The sequence below is a fragment of the Cnephaeus nilssonii genome (assembly GCF_951640355.1).
Source record: "Cnephaeus nilssonii genome assembly, chromosome: 7".
In the NCBI taxonomy this organism is placed as follows: Eukaryota; Metazoa; Chordata; class Mammalia; order Chiroptera; family Vespertilionidae; genus Cnephaeus; species Cnephaeus nilssonii.
In genome coordinates this window covers 96,488,228-96,500,919 of record NC_137078.1, presented here as the reverse complement: position 1 = coordinate 96,500,919, position 12,692 = coordinate 96,488,228, and the positions used below count along the sequence as shown (strand labels likewise).

The following is a 12,692-nucleotide window of genomic DNA, read 5'->3' as shown; positions in this document are numbered from 1 at the left end:
CCAAAGTTCATTTGTTACTTTAAAAATAACAGCTTTATTGAGATATATTTTAATATATATAATTCATTCGTTTTTGGCATATTGCTAGAATTGTGCGTCTGTCACTGTTACCTAATTCCAGAACATTTTCATCATCTCAAGAAGAAATTCTAAACCCATTAGCAGTCACTCACTCTCCATCACCCCCTCTCCCAGCCCCTGACAACTACCAATCTATCTCTGTGGATTTCTCTGTTCTGAACATTTTTTTTTTTAGCGGCGGTGGGGGGGAGCGGGGAATTTTAGAGGATGTTTTTTAAAGCTGGGGACAATGAGACAAGGAAGGTCTGGGGAAATGAGCCTAGTCTGGTCTGCTTTGGCTCACTAAGAAGTCAGAGAAAAGGGGACCTTGGGGACAGGCTCAGGGGGTTTGCCTGGGATGAACTGCCGCTGCCCTTTGCTGCCCTGGTTGCAAGCCTTATGGGGTCCCTTAGCGTTTAGGAGATGCATGTCTTTGGGGAAAGAAGTGGAGGGGAGGGCGTGGGTATGCTCCTGAGAGACAGAGAGTGCCTGTTCTGAACAGTTTATAAGAATGGAATTATCAATATGCTTTTTATGTCTGGCTTCTTTCACTTAGCATAGTGTTTTCAGGGTTTATCCACATTGTATCATGTATAAGTACTTCATTTCCACTTAATGGCTGAATAATATTCCTTGTATGAACATATCATATTTTACTTTTCCATTCATCAGTTAATGGACATTTGTGTTGTTTCCACTTTTTGTCTATTATGAATAATGCTGCTATGAACATTTATGGGTAGACTTTTGTGTAGACATGTAGTTTCAGTCTCTTGGGTATACTTCAGTGTGGAATTGCTGGGTCATATAGTGACTGTAGTTAAACATTTTGAGGAACTGCCAGATTGTTTCCTAAAATGACTCCACCATTTAACTCTCTTACTAGCCATGTAAGAGAATTTCTCTACATCCTCACCAACACTTGTTATTATCTGTCTTTTGGATTATAGCCATTTTTATGGGTGATATGGTATCTCATTGTGGTTTCTTTTTTTAAAATATTTAAAAAAAATTGATTTCAGAGAGGAAGGGAGAGGGAGAGAGAGATAGAAACATCAGTGACGAGAGAAAATCATTGATCAGCTGCCTCCTGCACACCCCACACTGGGGGTGGAGCCCACAACCTGGACATGTGCCCTGACTGGGAATCCAACCATGACCTCCTGGTTCATAGGTCGACGCTCAACCACTCAGCCATGTTGGCCAGGCCTTTTAAAAATTTATTTATTTTTCTCATTGTGATTTTTATTTGTATTTTTATGTAACATTTTATATTTTAATAAACATTATTTCTCAGCATTTAATTTCAGAAATAGAGATTTAGTCTATTTAGGAATATTAGGGACATATATAAAAAGAGACTCCTGGCCCTGGCCGGTGTAGTTCAGTTGGTTGGAACATTGTCCTGTACACCGAAAGGTCGAGGGTTTGATTCCCAATTAGGGCACCTACCCAGGTTGTGGGTTCGATCCCTGATTGGGGTGCCTAAGGGAGGCAACCAATCGATGTTTCTCTCTCACATTGATGTTTCTCTCTTTTTTCTTCCCTCCCTCTCTTTCTAAAATCAGTAAAAACATGTCCTTGGGTGAGACTTAAAAATAAATAAATAAAAAATAAAGAGAAACTCCTGGAAGGTAATTTCATTGCTATTATAAAATCCCCAATATAGTCATTTTTATGTTGAGATGGGAGGGAAGAAAGAGAGGATTCCTGGCATAAGAGAGATTAAGGAAGTTTATAAAATAATTTTAACCTATCTTCACTGAGAAAACCCTAAAAAAACAGACTAGGGTAGATGAATTTGAGCAGGAGTAGTAAAGTTTGGTGCAAAAGGGAATGTTAAAAGGGGAATTAGATCTGAAGGAAAGGATCACAACCACAAAAAAGAACCCACTTGAATTTATAAGACATCAACATGGAACAGGGACATAGGTGAGCAAACCCAGTGGTTTTTTCCTTTTAAATCCTCACCCGAGGACGTTTTTTCCATTGATTTCTGGAGAGAGTTGAAGGGAGGGAGGAGGGGGGAAAGAGAGAGAAACATTGATGTGAGAGAGACACATCGATTGGTTGCCTCCCGCATGCACTCCCATCAGGGCTGAGGAACCTGCAACTGAGATACGTGTCCTTGACTGGGAATCAAACCCTCAACCCTTTGGTCCTTGGGCCAACGCTCTAATCACTGAGATAAACCGGCCAGGGCCTCAGTGGTCTGTTTTTGTAGTTGTCTCAGCTGTGTTCGGCTGTACAATAGAGTGTGAGCACTGGGGCTAGAACATGACATATTGAGAAATCATTGCTTGCGCAGCACTGATCTAGGTGCTGGGGATATTGTGTTGAGTAAGACAGATGAGGCCTCTGTTCTTTTGGAACATTCTAGCGGGAGGAACAAGATGAACACACAGACAAAAACAGGAAAAAGCAAGCAAAGACTTGTGGAGAGTGATGTAAAAAAGGTTGGTGATAGCAGCTCAGGGCAGTGCAGCTCATGGTGGGGACGCAGTTTGGGGTAGCAGCTTGCTGGTTTGTGCACCCCTATATGTGTCCCTATGTATACAGCAGGTCTCTATGTTTTCTCATGTTCATATACTTTCTCTTTGCGTTTTGATTTCCAAATAATAGGTAAGTTCACACTGAGAAAAATGGTAACTACAGATATCAGCTTCGAGTTTTTGTCCATTTATTTTTATTAAATTGGGGTTGGTTGATTCTCTATTTCTCTTGATCATTACCTTAAAGGAAAGAAGGCAAGAGCAGACATAGACTTTGAATCCTCTTTTTTACCCGCAGATGACTCCGAGAGGAAGAGTGTGGATGAGTCAGCCTCTGAAGAGAATCAGTTTAGTGATGATGAGTATATGACCCCTCTTGCCACACCTCCAAACACCCCACCCCCCGAGACGAGCAGCAGCAATGAGGAGAAAACACCTCCATTTTCTATCAGTGAAGAGCAGCTCCAAGCACATTTATTGAGCACAAAGATGTATGAGAGGTACTCCCTGTCATTTATGGACCTGCAGATCATGGTGGGACGAGTGAAGGACAATTGGAAGCATGTCCAGGACATTGATGTGGGGCCAACCCACGTGGTCGAGAAATTCAATGTTCACCTACAGTTAGAACGTCGATTGATTTATACTTCAGATCCCAAGTACCCCGGAGCCGTGCTCTCAGGTAACCTGCCTGACTTAAAGATCCACATCAATGAAGATAAAATATCTGCCCTAAAGAATTGCTTTGCTCTCCTCACCATGCCAGAAATGAAGACTTCTGACTCTCAGATTAAAGAGAAGATTTTCCCCCAAGAGGGCCAGCGGGGAAGTTTGCAAGACTCTGTAATGAATTTAACCCAGAGCATCGTGATGTTGGAGCAGCACACCCGGGAGGTTCTGGTGGAGTCACAGCTCCTCCTGGCCGAGTTTAAAGTGAACTGTATGCAGCTTGGTGTGGAGAGCAATGGCCAGTACATTTCCGTGCTCAAGGTGTTTGGTACCAACGCTCACTTTGTGAAGAGGCCTTACGATGCCGAAGTCTCCCTAACTGTTCATGGTTTGCTCCTGGTGGACACCATGCAGACATATGGTGCAGATTTTGACCTTTTGATGGCGTCACACAAGAACTTGAGCTTTGATATCCCAACAGGAAGCCTCCGGGCTAGCAGGTCCCAGTCTCCTGTCTCTGTATCCAGTGTGGCCCCCTTCACTAATGTTGTCTCTGTGAGCGACCCATCAGCTGCTAGTGTCTCACTTGACAGGATTCTCACCAAAGAACAGGAGTCCCTCATTAAATTGGAGTATCAGTTTGTGAGTTCAGAGTGCCCATCAATGAATTTGGATAGCACTCTCCAGGTGATTTCATTGCAGGTGAATAACTTGGATATTATTCTAAATCCAGAGACAATTGTGGAGCTGATTGGTTTTCTTCAAAAATCTTTTCCCAAGGAAAAGGATGATTTGAGTCCCCAACCTTTAATGACTGACTTTGAGAGAAGCTTTAGGGAAGAAGAAACTTACCAGGCTACCTATGAACAAAACACCGAGGTTGCAGTGGAGATCCACCGACTTAACTTACTGCTCCTCCGGACAGTGGGAATGGCGAATGGAGAGAAACATGGCAGAAAAATTGCGACGGCTAGTATAGGTGGCACCAAAGTCAACGTCTCAATGGGGAGCACGTTTGACATGAATGGTTCTCTCGGTTGTTTGCAGCTTATGGATTTGACACAAGATAATATTAAGAACCAATATGTTGTCAGTATCGGGAATTCCATGGGCTATGAAAATATCGTCAGCGATATCAGTTACTTTGAATCTGTATTTGTCAGAATGGAAGAGGGAGCCCTCCATGAAGCATTGAGTTTCACATTTGTTGAGAAATCGAAGCAGGAATGTTTTCTCAACCTCAAGATGGCTTCCCTGCATTATAACCACTCTGCTAAATTTTTGAAGGAGTTGACATTGTCCATGGATGAACTAGAGGAGAATTTTCGAAGTATGCTGAAAAGCGCAGCCACCAAAGTCACCACAGTGCTAGCTACCAAGACAGCCGAGTACAGTGAGATGGTATCACTCTTTGAAACTCCAAGGAAGACGCGGGAATCTTTTAGCTTGGAAGACAATGAGATATATGGGTTTAGCCTAGCTGCCTCTCATGCTGACACTGTAAAGCTCATCTTGAACATAAACATTGAATCGCCAGTTGTTTCTATCCCTCGGAAGCCCGGGAGCCCGGAGTTGTTGGTAGGACACTTGGGACAGATATTCATCCAGAATTTTGTGTCAGGAGATGATGAATCCAGAAGTGACCGTCTGCAGGTGGAAATCAAAGACATTAAATTGTACTCTTTGAATTGCACCCAGTTGGCAGGCAGAGAGGGTCCTGGGTCTGACGTAAGCCGGACATCTTGCCCTCCCTCTGGGTCTGCCAGTACCAACAGCCAGGAGGAAGCTCATTTCACCCGACATGATTTCTTTGAATCTTTGCATAGAGGTCAAGGTGAGGAGTATTAATCATGTCTCATTTTATTTAAAGACTAGAGGCCCAGTGCACAAAATTCGTGCATGGTGGTGGTGGTGGGGGGGTCCCCTCAGCCCAGCCTGCACCCTCTCCAATCTGGGACCTCTTGGGGGATGTCGGACTGCCGGTTTAGGCCCGATCCCTGCGACCGGCAGTTGGACATCCCTCTCACAATCCTGGACCGGCAGTTGGATATCCCTCTCACAATCCTGGACCGCTGGCTCCTAATCGCTCACCTGCCTGCCTGCCTGGTCGCCCCTAAGTGCCCCCCCCTGCCGGCTTGGTCGCCCCCAGCTGCCTCCCTGCCAGCCTGGTTGCCCCATGCAGCCTGCGGTTCAGTCGTTTGGTCGTCCCTCACTAACCCCACTGCTGGCCTGGTTATAGGCAGCCATCTTGTGAGGGTGTGAGGGTTAATTTGCATATTACCTCTTTATTATATAGGACTAGAGGCCCGGTGCACGAAATTCGTGCACCGGGGGAGGGGGGCGAGGTGTGTGTCCCTCAGCCCAGCCTGCACCCTCTCCAATCTGGAACCCTCTCATAATCCAGGACTGCTGGCTCCCAACTGCTTGCCTGTCTGCCAGCCTGATCACCCCTAACCACTCCTCTGCCAGCCTGATCAATGCCTAACTGCTCCCCTGCCGGCCCGATTGCCCCTAAATGACCTCCCCTGCCATCCTGGTCACCCCTAACTTCCCTCCCCTGCCAGCCTGGTCACCCCTTACTGTCCTCCCCTGCAGGCCTGGTCGCGCCCAACTGCTCTTCCCTGCTGGCCCGGTAACCCCTAACTGCCCCCCCTTGCCAGCCTGGTTGCCCCTAACTTCCCTCCCCTGCAGGCCTGGTCTCCCCCAACTACCCTCCCCTGCAGGCCTGGTCACCCCCAACTGTCCTCCCCTGCTGGCCTTGTCACCCCCAACTGCCCTCCCCTGCAGTCCTGGTCCCCCCCAACTGCTCTCCCCTGCAGGCCTGGTCTCCCCCAACTGCCCTCCTCTGCTGGCCTGGTCACCCCCAACTGCCTTCCCCTGCAGTCCTGGTCTCCCCCAACTGCCCTCCCCTGCAGGCCATCTTGTGGCGGCCATCTTGTGTCCATATGGGGCAGCCATCTTGTGTGTTGGAGTGATGGTCAATTTGCATATTACTCTTTTATTAGATAGGACTAGAGGCCCGATGCATGAAAATCGTGCAAGAGTAGGCCTTCCTTCCCCTGTCTGCCTGCACCGGCTTCCCTCTGGCACCCGGGACCCGGCTTCCCTCCGGCCACCGGCAGGCACCTGGGATCCCGGCTTCCCTCACAGGCCCAGCTTCGTCCTGAAGGTCGTCTGGTCTAATTAGCATATTATGCGTTTATTATTATAGATTCCAAACCCAGCTCATGTATACTTTGCTTAAAGCAACAACAAAAACCTTTTCTTTTAGAATTATCCCCAGTTACTATTTAAGAAATCACACTGGAATTTTAATAGAATGCTTCAAATTAGGTTGATATGTTTTCAGCTTTTCCATCCAATGCCATATTTGGTGAAATAAGAATTTTTCAAAGTGGCCCCCTTTGAAATTGGTTGAGTACTTATATATAGGGATGTTTCAGGAGTGGATTCTGTTAAAACTACTGTTTAATTTGGTCAAATACATCTGATTTTTTAATTTCTAGTTAAATATTTCCTAGTTAAATATTATAGTCCAAGGCAGCTAGAGGGATTGACATAATAAGAATCTGAAATTTAGTCTGTGGATGTTATGTCCTCTTTTTAGTGTCCAACCCTTTTATAATGGGTTGGTTCAGGGTTCTAGAAATAAGATGCCTGTATTTGTGTTCCCAATCTGATATGCTAAAACCCAACAGTTCAATCTGTTGGTCTTGGCATCCTCAGAAATCAGGTAAGCCCTGGAGCATGGCTTTATTTATTGGTGAAGAAATTAATGCCTTTGAGGAATTCTTCCTCTTTGCTTCTCAGATGTTAATTCACTGATTACTTACATGCTTACCCAACGATTGCTTTCTCTGCTTGGTATAAAGGCTATTCACTTAGAACCTTGTATTGTCCTGATTCTGATTTGGGCCCATTAAGAGGAATCCATCTATGTCTGAAAGCTGGGTATGGATGAGCAATTTGGTTTGAAAAATGCCAGCTTGGAGCTACGAGAAGTTTATTGTAAACCCTGGCCTGGATTCATGTTCACCACATCGTATTTTGAAGCCACCAAATGGAGAATATCATGAAAATATTGTTTCTTTCTGTGTATAAATTGATCTTGTGCCTCTGCTTGCTCTGAGTTTTCGTCTTGGGATAGTCATCAAAGTTTGTATTTAATCATGGACCTCCTGCTCTATTTTCTATATCCTGCTCTTAATCAGTGACAACGCAGTATATAATATTGTTTTCAGACTGTCATTTCTCCTCTCTTATGCCAGCCTTTCACATCCTGAACAACACCACCATTCAGTTTAAATTGGAGAAGATCCCTATAGAGAGAGAATCTGAACTGACTTTCTCCCTTAGTCCAGATGACCTGGGAACTTCTAGCATCATGAAGATTGAAGGGAAGTTTGTTAATCCAGTTCAGGTAAATAAATACCTTGTTGATTTTCATGTCCAGACAGTTAAAGTCACCTGTTTTATATTTAGAAAAATAAATATTTTCATATTACATATAAACTATAGGAAGGAAAATATATAAATTCAAGGAGATATCATTAATGCATATTAGTATTGATAACTTGTTCTAGTCAACATGGAGTCCTTTTATTGTATCCTTTTATCCCTGGGGAATCAGTCTTATCAGCCATTTTCTTGTGGAGGAGGGGTGTGTTTTATAGAGGAAGAGGGTAGATCCTGAATTCCATTGCCATTCAGAAACGAGGAAAATTATTGCTTAAAAAGTCAGTGTCTCTTTCCCAGGAGGACATAATTCTTGTCTCTCTTTGACATACTTGGCCCAGCCTATAAAATAATCTGATTATCTGAGCTGTTGACAGATCCTTTCAAGGGAGAATTAGAATTAGTCTTGCCCGCTTTGAAATGAAATGGGCCTGGATAGGGATTTCGTGTGTGTGTGTGTGTGTGTACATACATTTGTCATCCCTTTTCCTTTAAAAGTGTAATTTTTCCTGCTTTCATAGGGATGAGAGAAAAGAGCATAACATTATAAAACAGCAAGGACAGACAGGATCTTAGGACAGTGGATCCTGGGCTTGGGCAGTAACTGGTCATCAGTGTGTGTCAGGAGTGCTCACAGAATGTGTGTACTTTTTAGTATCAGTGGTTCTTGGATATGAGTCTCTGGGTGATAGAACTGTCCCCAAAGCTTTTCTATGCATTTCCATCTTAAATCTAGCACATAATGTGAATTCTATTGAATTCTATTGACTTATTCTTATGGTTATCATTGATTTACTGTAGTTTTTGATGATATTCTTTATTACAAATTATTTTAAATTATTAAAAATAATTTTAAGTAATGTAAAATATTTTATTATGAAAAACTTTAAACATACACCAAAGTAGAATATCTAATGAACCTTGTGCACCCATCACTCAGATTTTTTTTTCCATCACTCAGATTTTAAGGCAAATTCCAGACCTCATGCCATTTTTATCTATATTTTTGGAATGTATCTCTACAGACTACATACATTTTTGACACACCTACAATAACGTTATCATGTCTGGTGAAATAAATGAGGATTTCTTAGCATCATTAAATTTTAATCCATTTTTCAAAAATGTCTTTTCACTTTAGGCTTGTTCAAATCAGGGTCCAGACAAGGTCTGCACGTTGCATTGTGGGTCTCTATTAATTTAGGTTCCCTCTCATTTTTCCCTCATGCTGTTATTTTGTTGTGAAAACCAGGTCAGTTGCCCTATAGAATGTCCCACATTCTGGATTCGCTGTTTGTTTGTGGTGTTACTTAACTTGTCCCCCCACATTTCCTGTAAACTGTAACTTATCTCTATAGATTTAACTGGATTCAGGTTCATTTTTTGTTTTTTTTGTTTAGGTCAGACACTTCAAAGGTAGTGTGTGGGCTTCATATTGCATTGTGTCAGGAGACATGTAATGTTTGGTTGTCTCTCTCAGTGATGCTAAGATTGGTGATTGTGTTCCGGTGGCAGGAACCTGATCCCTTCATTGCAAAATTCTCCATCAGTCATTCATAGAAGAGCTTATTCTACATGGATGAACTGTGATGGGATAAATTATTTAATTAGGGGTTACAAAATGATTGCCTTCTAATTCTCTCATTTCTATATCTGTTTGGAATTCCTCTGTTAAAAAATTGCTCTTAAGTAAATAAAAAACTTGTTTGAAAATATTTTAGATGAGAAGTTGTAATTAAAAACAAAATAAGGGAGAAAAGAAACATAGGTAATAATAGATCATTACCATTACCATTAAAGAGCACCATCTATTTGTTTACCGTAAACATAGGTGGTTACACCGCTTGGTGATGATCAGAGGTTTTAGAACCAGGGATCTTGTTTCTCAGCCCTATGGTACAACCTCGCTGGACTTTTAGCGGCATTCCCTTCAGTTTCTGCAGTTGTTCTTGTGTGGTTAGAAAGAGTGATTGAGGCCTACAACCAGTTGCACTTATTGAACATTTATTGTGTATAGGTTATTCCATGAGGTACTGGGGGAGGGCCTTTGAATAGACAGGGTCAGAGAGCGGTAAGGACAGAAAAGAAACAAAAGAGAAAGTTCTTGCCATCAACTAATTTATAACCTCTTTGGAAACCCATAAAAGGCAACTTTGGTAATTTTGGGGCAGTGCAGCTGAGTGCAATTAATAATGGTAACAGAATAACTGAATTTTTTCTCTTTGCATACAGGTGGTGTTAGCAAAGCATGTGTATGAGCAGGTTTTACAAACGCTGGACAATCTCGTGTATAGTGAAGACCTGAATAAGTTTCCAGGCAGTGCCGCCTCCTCACCTTGCCCTAATTCTCCTCTGCCTTCCCTCAGTACCTGTGCAGAACCTTCCCTTGAAAGGAAGGAGAATGGATTGTTCAGCCACTCCAGCCTTTCTAACTCTTCTCAGAAGTCCTCGTCTGTGAAGGAGGTCAAATCTTTTACCCAGATTCAAGCCAACTTTTGTATATCAGAGCTTCAAGTTCAGCTCAGTGGAGATCTGACCTTGGGGGCCCAGGGGCTTGTGAGCTTAAAGTTTCAGGATTTTGAGGTGGAATTCAATAAAGACCATCCTCAGACCTTATCCATTCAGATTGCCCTGCGTTCTCTGCTGATGGAAGACTTATTGGAGAAAAATCCGGATTCTAAATACAAGAACCTGATGGTGTCTCGGGGAGCCCCCAAGCCGTCAAGTTTAGCACAAAAAGAATATCTATCTCAGTCTTGCCCTTCGATATCCAATGTGGAGTATCCTGATATGCCTCGCTCTCTCCCTTCCCACATGGAAGAAGCTCCTAATGTCTTTCAGCTGTATCAGAGACCTACCTCGGCATCTAAGAAGAAGCAAAAGGAAGTCCAAGACCAGGACTGCCCCCTGACCCCACCTCCTTCTCCAACAGTAGATGAGCCCAAGACACTTGCTGGAAAGAGTAAATTTGATGATTCCTTGGTCCACATCAATATATTCTTAGTGGATAAGAAGCATCCAGAATTCTCTTCCATTTACAACCGAATTAACCGGAGCATTGATGTTGATTTTAACTGCTTGGATGTGCTCATCACACTGCAAACTTGGGTCGTGATACTAGATTTTTTTGGAATTGGTTCCACTGCAGACAACCATGCAATGAAGGTACCTGCGCCTGAGGATATTCTACAAAACGTGAAGTCAGAAGCCAATGCTCTGCCAGATCCTGAACTTCAGGATCCAGTTAACACCAAGCTGGATCTCAAGGTATCAGCTCCCTTTCACTCCTTGAAGTTCTAAGAATGAATATTAGTTTGTTTATTGAAATTTGATCATCATGCATTTACTCTAGAAAATAGATCCATTGGCAGGGGAGCTATATATATCTGTTACAAAAGGGTAGACAATGGCTTAGAAAAGGTTTGACTGTAAATCCCATCTGGAGGCAGGGAAAGTAAACGGTTTAAAAAACTTTCTTTGGTTGGTATACTTCAGTGGAATTACTTAGTTCCTCCGAGCCTCAGTTTCCTCATCTTCCATCATCTAATTAAGATAACAGATGTAGCTGGTTTCATAAGACAACACGACTGGATAACTGCCCCTCAAAAATTGACTTTTTTAGAATAAGAACTTTTTTAAAAATTTTAATGTGAAGATTTTCAAATATATCACAAACAGAGGAAATCTATACTAATAAAAGCCTAGGTGGTCGTCACGTCCTCATGTTGTCATGCCATCACGCTGTCACAGTCCGTTACCAGGGTGGGCAGGGCTTGACTCTGTGTGCATGACGCGGGGGCGGGTCCCGGCGGCTGCTCCACGTGGCTTCCGCTGGGGGTCCTATGGGTGCGTGCGCTGCGGAGGCAGGACCCCTGGCTCTGGCCTACCTCTTTGGGGTAATCTGTCAAGGACGGGTGGGTGGGTTCTACCTCTTTGGGGTGATCGCGTGGCTCCCACACTATGAGAGGGCACAGGCCAGGCTGGAGGAGAGAGGGTCATGAATTTCGTGCACCGGGCCACTAGTCTATATATATAAAAGGCTAATATGCAAAGTGTCGCCTCGGGAGTTCAACTGGAAGATCAGGAGTTCAATCGCTCACTATGACGTGCACTGACCACCAGGGGGCGGCGTAGAAAGAAGGGAGGCCCCAGCCGGCAGCCGGGGAAGGAAGGCCCTGGCCAGCAGCTGGGGAAAGAAGGCCCGGGCTGACAGCTGGCAGCCAGGGAAGGAAGGCCCTGGCTGGCAGCCAGAAGGCCCCGATCGGCCCTGATCGCCGGCCAGGCCTAGAGACCCTACCCATGTATGAGTTTTGTGCATCGGGCCTCTAATAGTATAATGAACGCCCATGAACCAAACCCTGTGGGAATCATCACATTTACTTGTCTCCTTTTTTCTCTTTGCTGAAGTATTTAAAGCAGATTCTAGATATCATTTCATCTGTACAAACTTCAGTCTTCGTTCCTGAAAAATACAGACTTTTAAAATATAACTACAATGCATTGTCACATCTAACTACCTTAGCAAGAATTCCTTGTTACTATGTATTCCCTGATTGTCTCAAAAATGTTCGTTTACTTGTGCATTGCAGAGGAATGAACGATTTAAAAAGCTTCATGTCTTTCCTTTGAGGTCTACAATTCAGTGGAATACTTTGCTTTTCTGAGCCATAGTTTCCTCATCTACAAAACGAGGAGAATTAAATGACGGGACGTTTGAATTTTTTGAATGGAGATTCAAATAACGTTGCAGTTGTGTCATGTCTCTGAAATCTGTTAATTAAGCCAGTTTTCCTTCTCTTTTATTCCCCCCACCCCCCATGCAGTTGACTTGTAGAAACTGGGTTAGTGTGCTGTAAGGTGTCCCACATCTCGGATTTGCCATTTGATTCTTTTATCTTCTAATTTTAGAAATGGAAGTTAGTTCTAGAGACTTGATCAGACTCAGGTTCGAGTTTTTGGTAAAAACATTTTTTAAGTGGTGCTGAGTGCATCCTATTACATTATGCCAGGACGTAT

At 43.5% G+C, this 12,692-nt stretch overlaps 1 protein-coding gene across 5 annotated transcripts in view; it reads left to right on the top strand.

The window, feature by feature from the left end:
* VPS13D (vacuolar protein sorting 13 homolog D) overlaps positions 1-12,692 on the top strand; it is a 224,219-nt gene that overhangs the window by 29,873 nt on the left and 181,654 nt on the right. For all 5 annotated transcript variants that reach the window (XM_079777542.1, XM_079777539.1, XM_079777543.1 and 2 more), the window contains 3 exons: positions 2,851-5,055; positions 7,490-7,641; positions 9,909-10,943. In XM_079777542.1, coding sequence (XP_079633668.1) covers positions 2,851-5,055; positions 7,490-7,641; positions 9,909-10,943 — 3,392 coding nt within the window. The remainder of the gene's footprint in view (positions 1-2,850; positions 5,056-7,489; positions 7,642-9,908; positions 10,944-12,692) is intronic.